Source organism: Garra rufa, chromosome 18 (genome assembly GCF_049309525.1).
Source record: "Garra rufa chromosome 18, GarRuf1.0, whole genome shotgun sequence".
Lineage (NCBI taxonomy): Eukaryota > Metazoa > Chordata > Actinopteri > Cypriniformes > Cyprinidae > Garra > Garra rufa.
Genome location: NC_133378.1, coordinates 36,235,235 through 36,255,372, shown reverse-complemented (window position 1 = coordinate 36,255,372; position 20,138 = coordinate 36,235,235). Strand labels below are relative to the sequence as shown.

The following is a 20,138-nucleotide window of genomic DNA, read 5'->3' as shown; positions in this document are numbered from 1 at the left end:
ACCAAACATGTTGAATGTGAGTCAAACTGCGGGTGTATGAAGTGTGTGTTTTGTGCTGTTTCAGGGAGGGCGACTGGTGGCTGGCTCGCTCGCTGACGACAGGAGAGAGCGGATACATTCCCAGCAATTATGTGGCACCGTCTGATTCCATCCAGGCTGAAGAGTAAATCCTCTTCCTCTCCTTTTCTTTGCTGTTCTCCTCCCTGTGTCTGTTCTGCTTTCATATTATTCCCCTTGTTGTGATGTCAGAACTCTGCTCTCTTATCTTATCTCTCCATTCAGTGGAGTGTGATTCTGGTTTGTTAATGACTTTACTGACCATTATTTTACTAAAAACAATAGTTGAAAGAAAACTGTACTATTTAGTTCAATTTGTTCTGAGTTTAGTGAAGTGAGTCAATCACTTGTTTTTATTATGTTTTTTTTTAAATAATTTTTTTAACCACCCTGACTGATTCATGAGTCATTAAAATGATTCATCAAAAAGAATCAGCTCATGAGAGTCACAAAGATCTGACTCAATAGAACGATTTGTTCTTGAATCATCACTTATGAAACACTTACATTTTAGTACAGAAACTGTTTTATTCTTGATGCTCCTAAATCACTTTTTATTAAATTTATTTTAATTGTATTTATTATTGAAAAATGTATTTTAAAATTTAAAAAAAATCTTTATTTATTTAATTAATTTAAGATAGTTTCCAAGGAAACATTTCTAAAATAACTAGAAAAGAACTTATATATATATATAAAAAAATGATAAATACAAATGAGACACACATAACACAATTACTGAAACTTCAACAAAAATAAAAATTGAAAATATACAAAAACTATTAAAATGTTGAAAAAATATTTTTTATATAATACTTATATAAATAGTATTATATTTTTATATAATACTATTTATGTATGTATGTATGTATGTATGTATGTATTTATTTATTTATTTATTCCAGCTAGTTTCCAAGGAAACATTTCTCATTTTCATTTCAACCTTAACTTGTACTAAAATAACTAAAAAAAAAAACTAGAAAAATAAACATATATAAAATAAAAATAAAAATGACAAGCACAAAACACAATTAACAAAAATAAAATAAAAAATGGAAAATATATGGAAATAAAAACAAATAAAATGTAAAATAATAATAATAATGAATTCAATTTATTATTAAAAAATATTTTAGATAAATATAATAAAATTAATTAATGAATTTAGTTATTTATATGTTTTAGCTAGTTTCCAAAGAAACATTTCTTATTTTCATTTAAATTTTAACTTGATACTTAAAAAACAAAAAACTGTAAAAAACTTGTGAAAATAAAATAAACATAAAAATGATAAACACACAACACAATTACTAAAACTTCAACAAAAATAAAAATAAAAAAATATACAAAAATAAAAACTATTCAAGTGTTGAAAAATTAAAAACTAAATTCAGGCTTTTATTCAGAACTATGTATAATAGTATATTTAAAGTTGACTTTTTATTATATAAAAAGTATTTATTAATAATATGTATTTATTTCAGCTAGTTTCCAAGGAAACATTTCTCATTTAAACTTGAACTTGATGTACTAAAATAACTAGAAATAAAAATAAAAAATCTATTTAAAAATTATTAAATAAACATAAAAAATAAACAAAAATTTTATTAAAAATGTAAAATATAATAATGCCTTTTATTATTTATTTCTAACATATTAAAGTCCAAAAAATACTAAAATAACTAGAAATAATAAAAAAAACATAAAATAAACATATAAAAAATACGTATTTACTAAAATCAGACTACTATTAAATAGTATCTCAATAGTATCTCGTTGACACTAAAATAACACTGACCCAGTTGTATTTACTATTAAAAAAATGATTTTTATTGTAATAAATTATTTATTTATTTCAGCTAGTTTCCAAGGAAACATTTCTCATATTCTTGATGTACTAAAATAACACAAAAAATGAAAAAACAATATAAAAAAATAAAATAAAATTACTAAATAAATAAATAAATAATATATATTTATTTAAATATACAAAAATAAAACCATTAAAATTTCAAAAAATAAAAGACTACTATTAAATAGTATCTCAATAGGACCTTGTTGACACTAAAATAACACTGACCCTATTGTATTTACTATTAAAAAATATTTTTGATTATAATAAAATGTATTTATTTATTTCAACTAGTTTCCAAGGAAACATTTCTCATTTTCTTGATGTACTAAAATAACTAAAAATAAAATAAAAAACTATAAAAAATAAAATAAAAAAAACTATAAAAAATAAAATAAAATTACTAAATAAATAAATAAATAAAAATGGAAAATATACAAAAATAAAAAACATTTAAAATTTCAAAAATAAAAACTAAAATCAGGCTACAATTAAATAGTATCTCAATAGTATCTTGTTGACACTAAAATAACACTGACCCTATTGTATTTACTATTAAAAAATATTTTTGATTATAATAAAATGTATTTATATATTTCAACTAGTTTCCAAGGGAACATTTCTCATTTTCTTGATGTACTAAAATAACTAAAAATAAAATAAAATAAAATTACTAAATAAATAAATAAAAGTGGAAAATATACAAAAATAAAGACCATTAAAATTTCAAAAATAAAAACTAAAATCAGACTACGATTAAATAGTATCTCAAAAGTATCTCGTTGACACTAAAATAACACTGACCTTATTGTATTTACTATTAAAAAATGATTTTTGATTATAATAAAATTTATTTCAGCTAGTTTCCAAGGAAACATTTCTCATTTTCTTGATGTACTAAAATAACTAAAATAAAAATAAACAAAAAAAACTCTAAAAAATAAAATAAACAAAAAAATTAAAAATAAAAATGGAAAATATACAAAAATAAAAACCATTAAAAATTCAAAAATAAAAACTAAATTCCGACTACTATTAAAAACTACAATAGTATCTCGTTGACACTAAAATAACACTGACCCTCAACCCTTGTGATGTTACTAACTGAATGATTCATTCTCTCTGTCCTTCCGGTCTGACCATTGAGTCCTTCATAATATTTCCCTTCATTGGTTCTGCTCTTATGCCCTCCTCCATTATCTGCGATAACGTCTATCTCATCAGTTAGAAAGTAAAAACCCTCGTGGCCCAAAAACCTTTCCCTCTTGACTGAATAAAATACAAATCAGTGTTTGCCTTTAGGCAGCCCGTCCACTATTGTGTGTCCTTTTCGTATTCTGGTTATTTTCCCTGACACGTGCGCTGTTGCTCAGTCGACTGCCGCGTTAAACAAATACACACAAGCACTCCTTTAAAAAACTTGTAATGACTCATTTTTCCACCCTTGCCTTGCCAGTCATCTCAGATTGACTCTGGAGAAAAGGTAAGACTCAGAGAGAGCGTGGCGGCTAACGTCAAACTGCGCTGATTTATGGATACTAAATGTCAGTCTTGAATCCCAAACATCATCGTTTATCGCTACTGGAACTATGAGAAGGAATATTACAACCTGAATCGATGCTCAATAGCTCATGGGCATTGGTATAAAAACATAAGTTAATGGAAACGTTATTGGCTAAGCTCGATTTCATAATAATTTGTGCAAAGATATGAAGCTGCACAACTGTTTTCAACATTAATAATAATCAGAATTTTTTCTTGAACAGCAAATCAGCATATTAGAACGATTTCTGAAGGATCATGTGACACTGAAGACTGGAGTAATGATGCTGAAAATGCAGCTTTGTATCACAAGAATAAATCACATTTTACAATATATTCTAACAGAAGGCAGCTATTTTAAATTGTAATAATATTCCACAATATAATAATAATATTGCACAATGTGATTGCGGTTCTGTCTGTGTACTAGCATAAGCTGTGTTTCTGGCCAACTGCATTTCTCTGATACAATGTTACAATGTGATTACTTACTCTAAATATCCTCTCTCTGTCTCTTTTTCTCTCTGTCTCCAGATGGTACTTTGGAAAGATCACACGCAGGGACTCTGAGCGGCTCCTCTTGAGTCTGGAAAACAGGAGAGGAACTTTCCTGGTCAGAGAAAGTGAGACGACCAAAGGTGAGTGAATGTGAACAGTACAAACTCTTTTTAAAATATATATTTTATTTATTTTATCTATTTATAATTTTCTTTATTTTTGTGTATATATATATATTTTTTTTTTAGTTCTATTTTTTAATTAATTAATTTATGTATTTATTTTTGCACATTAATAAACGTTTCTGTAAATGCACCAGATTTAGCCAAAGGTTATTTTTTAACATGTATAATGTGTATATATATATATATATATATATATATATACACATACACATTTTTTAATATATTTTATATTTATATATTTCATCGCAAAAAATAACACCATAAAAGCACAAAAATATTACATTTTTATTTATTTATTATTAAAAATATAAGGATTATTAACAATGCATGCACAAAACACCACAAAAAATAATTCTTTTTTAAATTAATTTATTATTAAAAATATGAAGAATTATTAACTTTGCATCCACAAAACACCATTAAAACACAAAAATGAAATTTTATTTATTACTTTATTATTAAAAATATAAGGAATTTTTAACATTGTTTTCACAAAACACTATGAAAGCACAAAAATGAAATTTTATTTATTAATTTCTAATTACAAATATGAGGAATTAAAATTGCATCCACAAAACACCATAAAAGCACAATGAAATATTTTAAACTATTTATCATTTATTTATTAACAACAATTAGAATTATTAACATTGCATCCACAAAACACCATGAAAGCACAAAATTTTATTTTATTTATTAATTTATTATTAAAAATATAAGGAATTTTTAACATTCCATCCACAAAACACAATTAAAAGCACAAAAATGAAATTTTATTTATTAATTTATTATTACAAATATGAGGAATTAACATTGCATCCACAAAACACCATAAAAGCAGAATAAAATATTTAATTGTATTTATTATTCATTTATTATTAAAAATAAGAACTGCATCCACAAAACACCATAAATGCACTATAAAATATTACATTTTATTTATTATTAATTTATCATTAAATATAAGAATTATTAAAATTGCATCCACAAAACACCATAAAAGCACAATAAAATATTACATTTTATTTATTATTAATTTATCATTAAATAAGAATTATTAACATTGCATCCACAAAACACCATGAAAGCACAAAAAAATATTTTTAAGCTATTTATCATTTATTTATTAACAAAAATTAGAATTATTAACATTGCATCCACAAAACACCATGAAAGCACAAATTTATTTATTAATTTATTATTAAAAATATAAGGAATTTTTAACATTCCATCCACAAAACACAATTAAAAGCACAAAAATTAAATTTTATTTATTAATGTATTATTACAAATATGAGGAATTAACATTGCATCCACAAAACACCATAAAAGCAGAATAAAATATTTAATTGCATTTATTATTTATTTATTATTAAAAATAAGAACTGCATCCACAAAACACCATAAAAGCACAATAAAATATTACATTTTATTTATTATTAATTTATCATTAAATATAAGAATTATTAACATTGCATCCACAAAACACCATGAAAGCACAATAAAATATTTTAAGCTATTTATTATTCTTTTATTATTGAAAACATATGAAGAATTATTAACATTGCATCCACAAAACATCAATAAAATATTTAAGTTAATCATTCGTTTATTAACCAAAAAGAGAAGAATTATTAAAATTGTATTCACATAAAATGCTATAAGGAGCAAGTCAAAAATTAAAATTTATGGGAGTAAATGTATAAATCCATCTAATATCATAAAATCACTGCTAATTTTCTTATTTATTATTAAAAACAAAAATAATTTTCTCATTATTTCTACTATAGAAAATAAGTTATATTATACATTTCAGTTATATTATACATATATTATACATTTCAGTGTAGTTAAATTGTAATGTTTTATTTGAATTCTGTTTACAGTTTCCAAGCAATCTAGCAGCTTTGTGAATTAATACAGATCTGGCCATTAAAAATGCGTCTATTTTCACGCGGCAGCCTGCAATTCGGCACGCGTGGGCACGCGTCCTACCGCAGCTGCTTTTTTTTATTTTTTTACAACGTTGTTGCGCTTTATATAATATCCACCAGGTGGCGCAAGGAACAACATTCTGTAGCCAAACACCATGGCCAGCTCTAGGGGGCGTTGGTCATATATACCAGTACAATAGTTCAATGATTCCTCTTTCCTGAAATTATGGTTCCAACCAATAGCAAAAAGATAGCCTATTCATAAGCAGGTGCAGTTGTATTGTTATTTTGTTTTCTTTCTTTGTTTTCCTGACGAACATTTATTAGACTGCATCGGAAATAGAAATGTTAATTTCATTTATTTTATTTTTCCAACCGACAACTGACGTAAACCGCTAAATTCGTTTTCAGGGATTAATTATACACAAGCAAGAAGCAGCATCAGAACCTCACGCGCAGAGCTTATGCACAGAGAAAAACCCAATAAACCTATATATAATAATAAATAAAATAGGCCCATATAAGAAATATATGTTTTTCTTTTCTGAATGAATAATAATTTAACAAATTAATAAGTAGCAAGCCTGTATGCAGAATTTTAGGCAATTTCTGTGATGCGCCCTTAAACCAGCATCTTGTTTCCATTTTTTTTTTTTTTTTTTTTGTTTTTTTACAAATAGCCTACACATCTGTTGTTGTTTTTTTTATTGTGATTGTACACAAATAACAGAAATATGTAAAATAGCATAGTTTTGAGCAATGCCGTACTCTTGAACGAGTATTGTAAGCTGTATCCACTTTATTAAGGGAAAAAAATCAAGTGATCCTGACGGCGCCGCAGGCAGTTAAATAACTCGACAACTTTCACCTTCAGAATAAAATACATTATATATTTCAGCGTTTTAAAGCAACATCAAATTAAGATATGCATGTTTAAGAGGTAGTTCGTCTTTTTCTTTTTCTAAGATACACAATTTTAGATACACTAACAATTAATTTGAGTAGAGACAAATAGAAATGGGAAGGATAAATATAAACTACAATATTTTTGCGATTTTGGTGCTTAGAAATGTATTCTAAGCGGGCCGCGGGCGAATAATAAAGTTAATATAGCGCGGAGCTGGTGGATGCGGAATAAAACCTTGTGGAAGCGGGACTGGAAAAGCACTTTGTTATATAGAGTATAGACTATTTAGATACTTCATCATCAAGCAAAAATTTATTCATAAGCAGGAGCAGTTTTATTATTATTTTCTTTTCTTTTTTTCCTGATGAACTTTTATTAGACTGCATTGAAAATAGAAATGTTAATTTTTTTTTTCAAACGACAACCGACGCGTTTAGTTATTAGCCTATTAACGACCAGATTGTGTTAAATTACATTTAAATTTAAATTGAAACGTGGCTGTGTCATATTAATAACAGCTAAATTCGTTTTGAGGGGTTAATTGTACACAAGCAAAAAGCAGCAGAAACATCAGAACGTCACGCGCAGAGCTTATGCACAGAGAAAACCCCAAAAAAGCTGTATGTAAAATAAAAAATGCCCATATGCGAAATATAATTTTCTTAATGAATAATAATTTAAAAAAAAGAAATAAAATTAAATTAATAAGTAGCAAGCCTATATGCAGAATTGTAGGCAATTTCTGTGATGCGCCCTTAAACTAGCATCTCGTTTCCATTTTTTTTTTTTTTACAAATAGCATACACATCTGTTTTTTTCATTGTGATTGTACACAAATAACAGAAATATGTAAAATAGCATAGTTTTGCGCAATCCCGTACTCTTGAAGGATTATTGTAAGCTGTATCCACAATAAAAAAGTGATCCTGACGGCGCCGCGGGCAGTTGAATAACTCGACAACTTTCACCTTCAGAATAAAATACATTATATATTTCAGCGTTTTAAAGCAACATCAAATTAAGATATGCCTGTTTAAGAGGTAGTTCGTCTTTTTCTTTTTCTAAGATACACAATTTTAGATACACTGACAATTAATTTGAGTAGAGAGAAATAGAAATGGAGAGGATAAATATAAACTACAGTTTTTTTAGAGTTAAAAATTAATTAATTTATTATTATTATTATTATTATTTTGATTTGTTTTTGCGATTTTGGTGCTTAGAAATTTATTCTAAGCAGGCAGCGGGCAAATAATATAGTTAATATAGCGGGAGCGGGTGGATGCGGAATAAAACCTCGTCGAATCGGGACTGGAAAAGCACTTTGTTATATCCTATAGACTAAACTTCATCATCAAGCATGGGCGTCGGAAGCAAAATAAATGTAAAAATGTAAAAACAGAAAAAAAAAATACTTTAGTATATGCCATTTTCTGTAGTCGGGTGCCTTTTATTTAATGTTTTTACACAATGCAAATAGGCCATATTTACAAATATTACAAAAGACGGCTATTATGCAACATTTTCAGTGGCGCAAGTGATAATACGAGTAACATATCGTTTATGACACGGGAGACCCGAGTTCGCGTCCGCCTTTTGGTGAAATCATTTTCGAAATCGTCTCCCTTTTCACTTATATCACATCGGAAAGGCATTTGTTTATTTGTAAATTAATGAAATAATTGAACAGTTGAAATAAAGTATCAACTAGGGTTAGGTCACCTAACTTAAGTGTATCTGAGCACTATACTGTACTTTTAGGAGTGTTAATAATTAATTATTATTATTATTATTATTATTATTATTATTATTATTATTATTATTATTATTGTCTTTAGATTTGTTCTTACATTTTTGATGCTGTACATTAAGATGGCGCTCTGCCCATGCAGTTTTTTTTTTCTTAAAAACTAATTGAAGTGAAAGGGAAGAAACCCATGTAGATTTGGCCTAATGTCCATGTAAATACTATAGCCTAGTATTATATCCTAATATAGAAAATAATTTAGACAAATAAACAGAAGGTTCACTTTTCAAAACAATAAAGCTTATATGACTGACAACGAATACAGTTGTTAAGTATCAAAAGTGCTCCAGTGAGTTATGCAATTTTTCCCCACCTTTTTTCTTTTTCTTTTTTTTAAAGTGGAAAAGTAGTTCTTCTATTTCGAAGAAGTTCGTTAAGCCTGGAACTAGGCTTAAGTCTGTTCTGGGAAACCAAAGGGAAGTGTTTTTTTTTTTTTTTCAGTTTTCTGAAAAGTAGCCGTTAATGAGGCATCAGAGTTAAGCGGCATGCAGTATAAAGAGCGAAATGTTTATGAATGGCAGAGTGGGGGTGGGGTGGGGTGTTGAATGCTGTCTGTTGCCTTGTTGTAATCAACATTTGGAGACTTGGGGGTGCTGGGGGCGGATTCCGACTGCATTCAGTTGCATTTCGAATTCAGCATTCAAATGCATGCCAGGGAGAAGGGGAAAGCTTTCCTCACTCGCTCCACTTTTTTCAAAACATTAGTGTCCACGGCCCTGACACCAGTGATGCGCGGGTCAGTGGATAAACAACCCGAACCCGATCGACGTTTTCAACTAAACCGCCCGCAACTCGGACCGCCGAATAAAAAAATAAAATATTGTACCCGACCCGCCTCCTGACCCGTATGTTTAATACTAAAGTGATTAAGCTGTGGAGATGCGGTCTGAAATATCCCGACATCTGAAATCCATTGGTGTACAAGCTGCTTTAAAATAAAATAATGTGTCCTGTTGTAAAGTCGTTGCCGTATTGTTGTGTACGAAGTTAAGATGTTATTATTTTAAGAAATGTATATTTATATGTTTTAGGATTCTCCTTGTTTTTGTTTTAGACATCCATCAATTACGGTGAATAAAAAAATGCCGCGCTGGTGGAAACAAGACTTTCGCTTCTACTTTTGAGACCGGTGTTCGGACGTTTTTCTAAAAAAAAAAAAAAAAAAAAAAAAAAAAAAAAACACTGTCATTTATGGTCATAAAAACAGAAGCTGAACATAATTCAAAACTGTAAAGTATTTGCTGAATAAAGAAAACATGAAGGATGCCGCTTAATATTTGGCTTTTACGTGAACTTTAAAGCTTATCCCTCATTCCATTTGTTTTCTTTGTTTTGTAATTTTATATTATTTTCGTGAAATGTATTTTTGCTCAACATGCATTTCTCGTGGCCACGAGTTTAATATAACAAACCTGCGTGACATTAGTAACCCAGAATTATTTGAGATATTTTATTTTGAGTTAAGAAATTATTATATTAATAGTTATAGAAATTAATACAATATTAAATAATTATATAGGCGATGCTGTATATGCTAATGCTGTCTGTGCGCAATGTAGACAGCTTTCACAAGTGTTTACATGTATTACATGTTGGCCTACTTCAAATTAAATAGCCCTGCAAGAAACATTTCATGCATCCCACAATCTTGTCCATTGACTGACCTTCTTTTTTTCCCATTATATTTGTATTATTCGTTTATATTCGTTATTTTTTCCTTCATTTTGATCTCGTTACATAACATTCTGAATGTAAATGATACTGTAAAGGTTCTATGACTGGGTTTTTTACTGGAATGCAGTTTAAAGCTTAAATTTAACATATATTGTATTTTATTTAGTCTAATTAATAGACAAATAATTGAAGAGTGAATCATTCACGTAGTTTCATTTGGAAATAATTTATCGTCACACAGTAAAATAGGCCTACATTCCTTCTATTAACTAATAGTCTTTTTTCGTATTTGTATTAATATTATTATCATTATCATTAGTATTACTATTACTAATATTATTTTTATTAGCCTGTTATTTTTGTATATATTTTTATTTCCGTGCGTTTCCACCCCTTAATTTGGCTCTCTTTAACGTTCATGTAAATGATTCTGTAAATGCTTGACATATGATATGACTGATTTTTACTGGAATGTAGTTTAAAGGTTGAATTGAACATATTTTATTTTGTTTCGTCTATAGACTAGACTATATAAATACTAAACTGTTTTACTGAGAAATGAATCATCACGTTTCATTTGTAAATGAAAACATACTCATGTATCGTCACACACGGGGATAAATACAATCAAAAAGTCAAAACGTTATTGGCATAATTGTCAGGCGTTAAAAATAAATAGCCCTAACCAGGTATTGAAATAATAATAACCTATAATTATAATAAATAATAAGTGATTTAGAGCTATCTACTTTGAATCGCTTAACCTAAATAACTTTCTGTATATGCTATTTGGCATATATTTAGCAAATATTGTGAACGACAATTATGCCAATAAAGTTTTGACTTTATGATTGTATTAATGCCCGTGTGTGACCATACGATTTACAAATGGAACGTGAATGATTCACTCGACAATGAAACACTATAAAGGTTATAATTAGACTAAAAATGAATATATATATATATATATATATATATATATATATATATATATATATATATATATATATATTTAAAATCCCAGCCATATAGCATAATCAAATCTTTAATTGCATGCCAGCATTTGTCATTTAGATTCGGAATGTTAAGAGATCGAAATTAAGGGGGACATACTGAATATAAACGAATAATAAATTTATTACAGAAAAAAGAGGATCAATTAATGGATAAGACTTTAGGATGCATAAAATGTTTCTTGCAGGGCTATTTAATTTGAAGTACTTATATCTAATATTTATTCTTGATAAACTTTTGAATGCTGTCTACATCACGCACAGACATTCGCATATACAGCATTGCCTATTGTTAATATATAACTTAATATTGCATTAATTTCTATAACAATTAATATAATCATTTCTTAACTCAAAATAAAAAATATTAACAAACCTATCTCTGATAATCCTGGGTTATGGTTACGCAGGTTTGTTTATGCATTAAACATTAGGATGTCGTTACCTCGACAAAATAATCTTGTGGCCACGACATAATATGACATTCCCAGGAATTAATATCTCGTGGCAATGACAAAAAGTAATATGACGTTCCTACGAATTCATTTGTGTGGCCACGACAAACATAAGTGAACCGAAGATGTCCCCTCCAGGTTACCGTACCTTTTAGTTTGCAGCAATGTTTTCAGCCTGCTCCAGTCCAGTGCGTTACATGACTGCCCCCTACTGATCATGTCTTTCCTATGTCATTGTATTTTCCGTGTTCCTTTGGAATACACCGGCGTCACGCGAGACCACTTTACTTCCCGCGCGCATTTTAAATGGCCAGATCTGTATAAGATATATAAAAAAATTTAACAAAAAAGACTGTCTGAATGAAGTATATGGAACAAAACTGTGTTCTTTCCTGTAGCTCAAACAGTAAAGCTTGGCACTCACAAAACCAGGGAATGCAAAAACTCAAATTAGAGTGACCAGACCTACTGTAACAGTTGCATAATAAAGAAACAATTAATAAAGACACCAATGACACAGACCCAAAACCAGTGTGGAGGAAATTGCTCATGCATGTGTCTACATTGAGGAAGTTGCATTTCAGGATTTCAGATCAGAACAAAGTGCACATTCAGTTAAATTCCCCTTTTCTGTTGTTAGTTTGTCAGACACCGTCACAAATTCCTCATCTTTTCTCTCTCTCTAAACACTCTCAAGATCCACACTCCATATATAGCCTTTTACCTTCAGGTCCTTCACATACACTGTTCATTTGAGCTGATATGTAAAGAGCGCAAATGGTTGCATACGACAGAAATACGAAGGTCATAGTAGTGCTTGCAGGATGAAGAGCAAGAATTAGGTCAGCCATATAACCGTGAGCCATATCTCACAGCTACCGTCAGAGAGAGGCTCGTCCAGAGACCGAGAGCAGCTGAAGGATGAGTCAAAGCCCAAAGAGACGAGACTGAGAGAAAAACCGGGTGGGAACGAGGGAGCGAGTGACAGACAGAGTGAATGAATGAGTTGTGTATGTGCGTGTAATGACGACAGCACCCTCTACAGACCATTTTATACAGTGTTTATTAACCCTATAAGGCCTAAATCACACATTTCTAATGCCTCAATTATCAAAATGATTGAAATGTTGCTGAAAGACTTGTTATACACAGTTTGATTGACAGTTTATACTTTTTTACTACATAAAAGGTTTTTTAAAGGGGCAGTTCATCCGAAAATGAAAATCGTGTCACATTTTTTCATTCTCTATTTGTTACAAGCCTGTTTGTGTATCTTTCTTCTGTTGAACACAAAATAAGTTACTTTGAAGAATGTTGGTAACCAAACAGTTGACGGCAGCCACTGACTTCTATAGTATTGGGAAAAAAATACTATGGAAGTCAATGGGTGCCGTCAACTGCAACGGGAAGAAAGAAAGAAACAAATGCACCAAATGCATGTTTTTATGACAAGCATTTTAGTGCCATGTAAAACAAAAAAGCTAAATTTGTGAGCTTAAAGTTGTAATATTTAGAGAATAAAGTCGAAATTCAACTTTATTCTTGTAATATTTCAACTTAATATTTCAGCTTTATTCTCAAAATATTTCGACTTTATTCACATAGTATTTCAACTTAATTCTTGTAGCAGTTCGACTTTATTCTCGTACTATTTGGACTTCTGTTGGTAACCAACCAGTTGACGGCAGCCATTGAATTCCATAGTATTTTCTATGGAATAGTATGGGAAAAAAATACTATGGAATTCAATGGGTGCCGTCAACTGCAACGGGGAGAAAGATAGAAACAAATGCACCAAATGCATGTTTTTAGAGAATAAAGTCGAAATTCAAAATACAAATAAAAAACTTTTCTAAGATTTAAATTCTCTAAACATTTCAACTTTATTCTTGTAATATTTCAACGTAATATTTCAACTTTATTCTCGAAACATTTAGACTTTATTCTCGAAGTATTTGACTTTATTCTCGTAATATTTCGACTTTATTCTCTTAATATTTTGACTTCTGTTGGTAACCAACCAGTTGACAGCAGCCATTGACTTCCATATTATGGAAAAAAATACTGTGGAAGTTGATGGGTGCCGTCAACTGCAAAGGAGAGAAAAAAAGAAGCAAATGAACCAAATGCATGTTTTTACGACAGCATTTTAGAAAAAAACTAAGATTGTGAGATTAAAGTCATAATATTTCGTAATATTTATTAAAAAAAAAGTCGAAATTCAAAATACAAATACAAAAACTTTTCTGCGATTTTAAATTTTCGAAACATTTTGACTGTATTCTCGTAGTATTTAAACATTATTCTCATAATTTCGACTTTATTATCGTAATATTCTGATTTATTCTTGAAATATTTCAACTTTATTTTCGTAGTATTTCGACTTTATTGTTGTAATACTTCGACTTTATTATCAAAACATTTAGACTTTATTCTCGTAATATTTCGACTTTATTTTCATAATATTTCACTTTATTGTCATAGTATTTCGACTTTAATCTCATAATCTTAGATTTTTGTATTTTTTATTGTGCCAATTAAAATGCAGTCAAATGTTATTGCTCAGTATAGATGACTTCAAGGAAAAATGAAATGGGTAACAATGTGGATAAATGTTTTTTAGTGCTGTCTAGTCATCCAGACCGCTTCTCAGTGCACACTTGATCTCTCATCTCTGTTCTTTGTGTGTTTTTAGGTGCCTACTGTCTTTCTGTCCTGGATTACGATAACGTCAAGGGCCTAAATGTCAAACATTACAAGATCAGGAAGCTGGACAGCGGGGGATTTTACATCACGTCGCGCACACAGTTCAGTACTTTACAGCAGCTGGTCAACCACTACCGCCGTAAGTGTCTTTCTCATAGACACCTGCTCCTTTCTGAATGTCTGCGAAGGGAAGTGATACAGACTGTTATTTCTGGAAGTGGGAACTCGAGTTGTTGCGAAATAAGACGACGGTTAAAACTATAAATAAACAAACTGCATAAAGTATTATATAAGGAATCACTTTACAGTGTTAAAAGGGATCAAAAGACTGTTTAATGCAAAGATGGGAAGATTAATTATTATCAATACTAGTAGTGATAATTATATTAATAATATATTAGGCCTATACAGTGTATTTATATTGTTAGTTTATGAAAAATAAAAATGTATTATTATTATAAATCATACTATTATAATAATAAAATATATATATGTATTTACATAATTCTTAATTTGTGTTATTTATAAGTTGAATAAGTATTATTTATTATCAATAATAGTAATAATAACACAAATGCATCTAATTCAGTGCATAAATATAGAATCAAGCTATTTATTATTTGTTTATTAACAAAAATAACAAAAAATATTACAATTGTCCACATAAAATATCAATAATTAAGCTATTTATTATTAATTTATTTACAAAAATAAGAATTATTATTGTAGAAAAGTTATTTGTATTTCATTAATATTTAATCATCCATAATAATTCCTATTTAATATTTATTTAATATTAAATAATATTAATAACAATAATACTTGTATACTTTTTGTTAAATTGTCATTTTTAATTCTATATATAGTTAATATTTCATAATAATAATAATAATAAATTGTTAAATTTTCTTTATTTAATTCTATTTATTCACAATAATTAATATTTAATATTTATTTAATATTTAATAATAATAATACTTTTAAAAATGTTGTTAAATTGTCTTTTTTATTTTTTATTTTAATTCTATATATGGTTGCAAAAGCATCTAATTTAATGAATTAATATAGAATCTATTTATTATTAATTTATTTACAAAAATAAGAATTATTATTGTAGAAAAGTTATTTGTATTTCAATATTTAATCATCCATAATAATTCCTATTTAATATTTATTTTATATTAAATAATAATAATAATAATAATAATAATAATAATACTTTTATATTTTATTTTGTTAAATTGTCATTTTTCATTTTAATTCTATATATAGTTAGTATTTATTAATAATAATAATAATAATAATAATAATAATAATAATAATAATAATAAATAAATAAATTGTTACATTTTTAATTTTCTTTATTTAATTCTATCTATTCATAATATTTTATATTCATTTAATTTAATAATAATAATACTTTTAAACTTTTTTTTATTGTTAAATTGTCATTTTTTTAATTCTATATATGCTTGCAAACAAAAGCATCTAAATGCATTAATATAGAATTTTAATTTATTTACAAAAAATAAGAATTATTATTGTTGAAAAGTTATTTATATTTCATAAATATTTAATATTTATTCATCCATAATCATTCATATTTAATATTTATTTCATATTCAACAACAACAACAATAATAATAATAATAATAATAATAATAATAATAATAATAATAATACATTTATTTTGTTAAATTGTCATTTTAATTTAATTTAATTTTAATTTTAATATATGGTTGCAAACAAAAGCATCTAATTTAATGCATTAATATAGAATCAATAATTAAGCTATTTATTATTAATTTATTTACAAAAATAAGAATTATTATTGTAGAAAAGTTATTTATATTTCTTTAATATTTAATATGTAATCATCCATTATAATTCATATTTAATATTTGTTTAATATTCAATAATAATAATAAATTTATTTTGTTAAATTGTCATTTTTAATTTTAATTCTATATATGGTTGTAAACAAAAGCATCTAATTCAATGCATTAATATCGAATCAATAGTTAAGCTATTTATTATTAATTTATTCACAAAAATAAGAATTATTGTAGAAAAGTTATTTATATTTCATTAAAATTTCATATTTAATGCTCCATAATAATTCATATTTTATATTTATCTAATATTCAATAATAATAATAATAATAATAATAAAATGTTCTTCAATTGTCATTTTTTATTTTAATTCTTTATATGGTTGCAAACAACAAAAGCATCTAATTTTGTGCATTAAAAAATGGGCATAGAATTTTTATTCTATATTAAAGAAATTTGAAAGTTCTGTTGCATTAACAATTACGCATTTATGTTGCACAAAACATAAACTCACTTCTTTGTATTGGTGTCCGTCACAGAGCACGCAGACGGCCTGTGTCACTGTCTGTCTGACGTGTGTCCCGTGCTGAAGCCTCAGACTCAGGGCCTGGCACGGGATGCCTGGGAGATCCCACGGGACTCTTTGAGACTGGATATCAAACTGGGCCAGGGCTGCTTCGGAGAGGTCTGGATGGGTAAGACTTCTTCTTTCAACTTCCTTCCATCAAAAACCAAAGCTTTGTGATTAAATAAGAAGTTCACCAGTACAAATCACCGCAACAGTAATGATGCAAGCAAAGCGCTCACATAACAGACAAATCTTTTTTTCCCATCAGGCACTTGGAACGGCACGACACGCGTGGCCATCAAGACACTGAAGCCTGGCACTATGTCTCCTGAGGCCTTCCTGCAGGAAGCGCAGGTGATGAAGAAACTCCGGCACGAGAAACTGGTGCAGCTTTACGCTGTGGTCTCAGAGGAGCCCATTTACATCGTCACTGAGTACATGGGACAAGGTCAGTACGGGGAACTATATTGGGCTAAAGATGTCTAAGAAACAAGAACTGGCAGCAAGATGTGTAAATAGAGCATAAAATCTGGATATTAGCAGCTTTTCTGGTGGGGTGTGAATGGAGATGTGACGGTGTGATTTCTGCTTTCACAGGAAGTCTGTTGGATTTCCTGAAGGGTGACATGGGGAAAATGCTGCGGTTGCCTCAGCTTGTGGATATGGCCTCTCAGGTACTTTCACACTGGTATTATGATATGCTGTCTTAGTGAAACTGTACAGAAAAACCAACCAGTTTTGATGCTAAAATAAATAGTAGTATAATAGGAAACATTATATCAGCAAGGCTGCATTTATTTGATAAAAAATACAGTAAAAAAACAGCAATATTATGAAATATTATAACAATTTAAAAAAACTGTTTTACATTTGAATATATTATTAAATGTTTTTTATTCCTGTGATGCAAAGCTGAATTTGCAGCATCATTACTCTAGTCACATGATCCTTCAGAAATCATTCTAATATGTTGATTTGCTGCTTAAGGTACATTAAAAAATTGAACATTATAAAAAACACACATATATATATATATTTATTTATTCGTTTTTTTAATAGTTTAATCATTTTGAAAAAAGGAACGCCAATTGTAACATTTAAAGTGTACTTACTGTCCCCTTTGATCAATTTAATGCATCCTTGCTAAATATTCATTTATATTCATGTGAAGCTCAAAAGAACAGCCTTTAATATTATATTATATTATATTATATTATATTATATTATATTATATTATATTATATTATAAAAAAACTTGAAAAAAAAACAAATGCTGAACATTAAGTATTAATTACTTTAAAAACATAAAAAGATAATAAATATATATTTTCAATTCAAGTTTATTTGTATAGCGCTTTTCACAATACAAATCGTTGCAAAGCAGCTGTACAAAAAATTTAGGCTACTACAATATATTTAGTAGCTTATTAGTGGTGACTACTGTATGTTAAGTCGATGTACATATGGTATAAATATAAAAAAAAAAAATATATATATATATATATATATATATATATATATATATATATATATATATATATATATATATATAACTTATATAATTTTCATCACTCTGTAATCAGCTAAAATATACAATCTTACAACCCATAGTAACATGAAAACATAACAGCTTTATTGTTGTTGTTTAAAATAATAATAATGATATTTATATTTATTATGAATATTATTATCTAAATAAATAAGTAATTGATTAAATAATTTATTATATTTATTCTGTTATTTATTATTAACAATAATAGCTATATATATATATATATATATATATATATATATATATATATATATATATATATATATATATATATAATAACTATTTAATAATAATAATATTACTTTTAGAATTACATAATTCTAAGTTGAATGTTGAATAAGTACCATTTATCTATTTCTATAGGTAGAGCATATATAATTTTTTTCAGAATTTTTAATAATAACTATTTAATAATAATAATAATAATAATAATAATAATAATAATAATAATAATACTTTTATAATTAAATCATTTAATTAAATAATTGTTAATTTATTGTGCTATTTATAAGTTGAATAAGTATTATTTATGTATTTTATTTATTCCATAATTTATTATTATCAATATTTGCAATATAATTATAATGTTAATAGTTACTATTTTTATTATCAGGTAGCTTATATATATTTTTCTATTATACATTTTTATATCTTTATATATTATGTTTGTATTTTTATATTTCCTAATTCTTAATAATAACTATAATAATAATACTTTTCTAATGAATTTAATTAAATAATGGTTAATTTATTGTTATATAAGTTGAATTAGTGTTATTTATCTTATCTCTCTCTCTCTCTCTCTCTCTCTCTCTATATATATATATATATATATATATATATATATATATATATAATATTTATTAATTATAAATAAATAACTTTTCTTTAATTATATAATAATATATATAATTAAAGAAGTTGTTTATTTGTAATATTTATTCATTCACAATAATATTTAATAATAATAATAATACTTTTAAACTTTTTGTTATGTCATTTTTAATTTCAATTCTGTTTACTATAATCTTTAAGTAAAATGCCACTACATGACACTAGACTCTTAAACATATTTTAATAAATTAATAGATTAACAAAATGTAGTTCCTGTAGTTCAAACAATAGAGAACAGCACCTTGAATGCAATGTAAGTCACTTTGGATGTATATAAATAAAACAGTACTAGAGTAAAAACTGACAAAGTGAAAAAATAACACAGAATTGAAAACTGTGTAACCCTGCACTGAAGTAGGAACTATATTTATAGAGTTGAATATTGTAGAGCGCATCACTAAAAACAGCATTGTGTTGGCAGTTTTTGCACTGTCATTGTCTTCATAATGTATATGGATCTATTTGTATTGTGTGGATACTCTGGAGGGCGGCACTATAATCTAATATATGTGTTGTCCTCAGATCGCCTCTGGAATGGCGTACGTGGAAAGAATGAACTATGTGCACAGGGACCTCAGGGCTGCCAACATCCTGGTGGGTGATAACCTGGTGTGTAAAGTGGCTGACTTCGGCCTCGCTCGACTCATAGAGGACAACGAAT

The 20,138-nt window shown here is 27.5% G+C and overlaps 1 protein-coding gene across 1 annotated transcript in view; it reads left to right on the top strand.

The window, feature by feature from the left end:
* src (v-src avian sarcoma (Schmidt-Ruppin A-2) viral oncogene homolog) overlaps positions 1 to 20,137 on the top strand; it is a gene marked incomplete at its 3' end in the record, with an annotated part of 75,101 nt that extends 54,964 nt beyond the window's left edge. The window contains exons 5-11 of the mRNA XM_073822750.1: positions 65 to 163; positions 3,986 to 4,089; positions 14,620 to 14,769; positions 17,003 to 17,158; positions 17,300 to 17,479; positions 17,629 to 17,705; positions 20,000 to 20,137. Coding sequence (XP_073678851.1) covers positions 65 to 163; positions 3,986 to 4,089; positions 14,620 to 14,769; positions 17,003 to 17,158; positions 17,300 to 17,479; positions 17,629 to 17,705; positions 20,000 to 20,137 — 904 coding nt within the window. The remainder of the gene's footprint in view (positions 1 to 64; positions 164 to 3,985; positions 4,090 to 14,619; positions 14,770 to 17,002; positions 17,159 to 17,299; positions 17,480 to 17,628; positions 17,706 to 19,999) is intronic.
* Position 20,138: the final 1 nt, after the last annotated feature.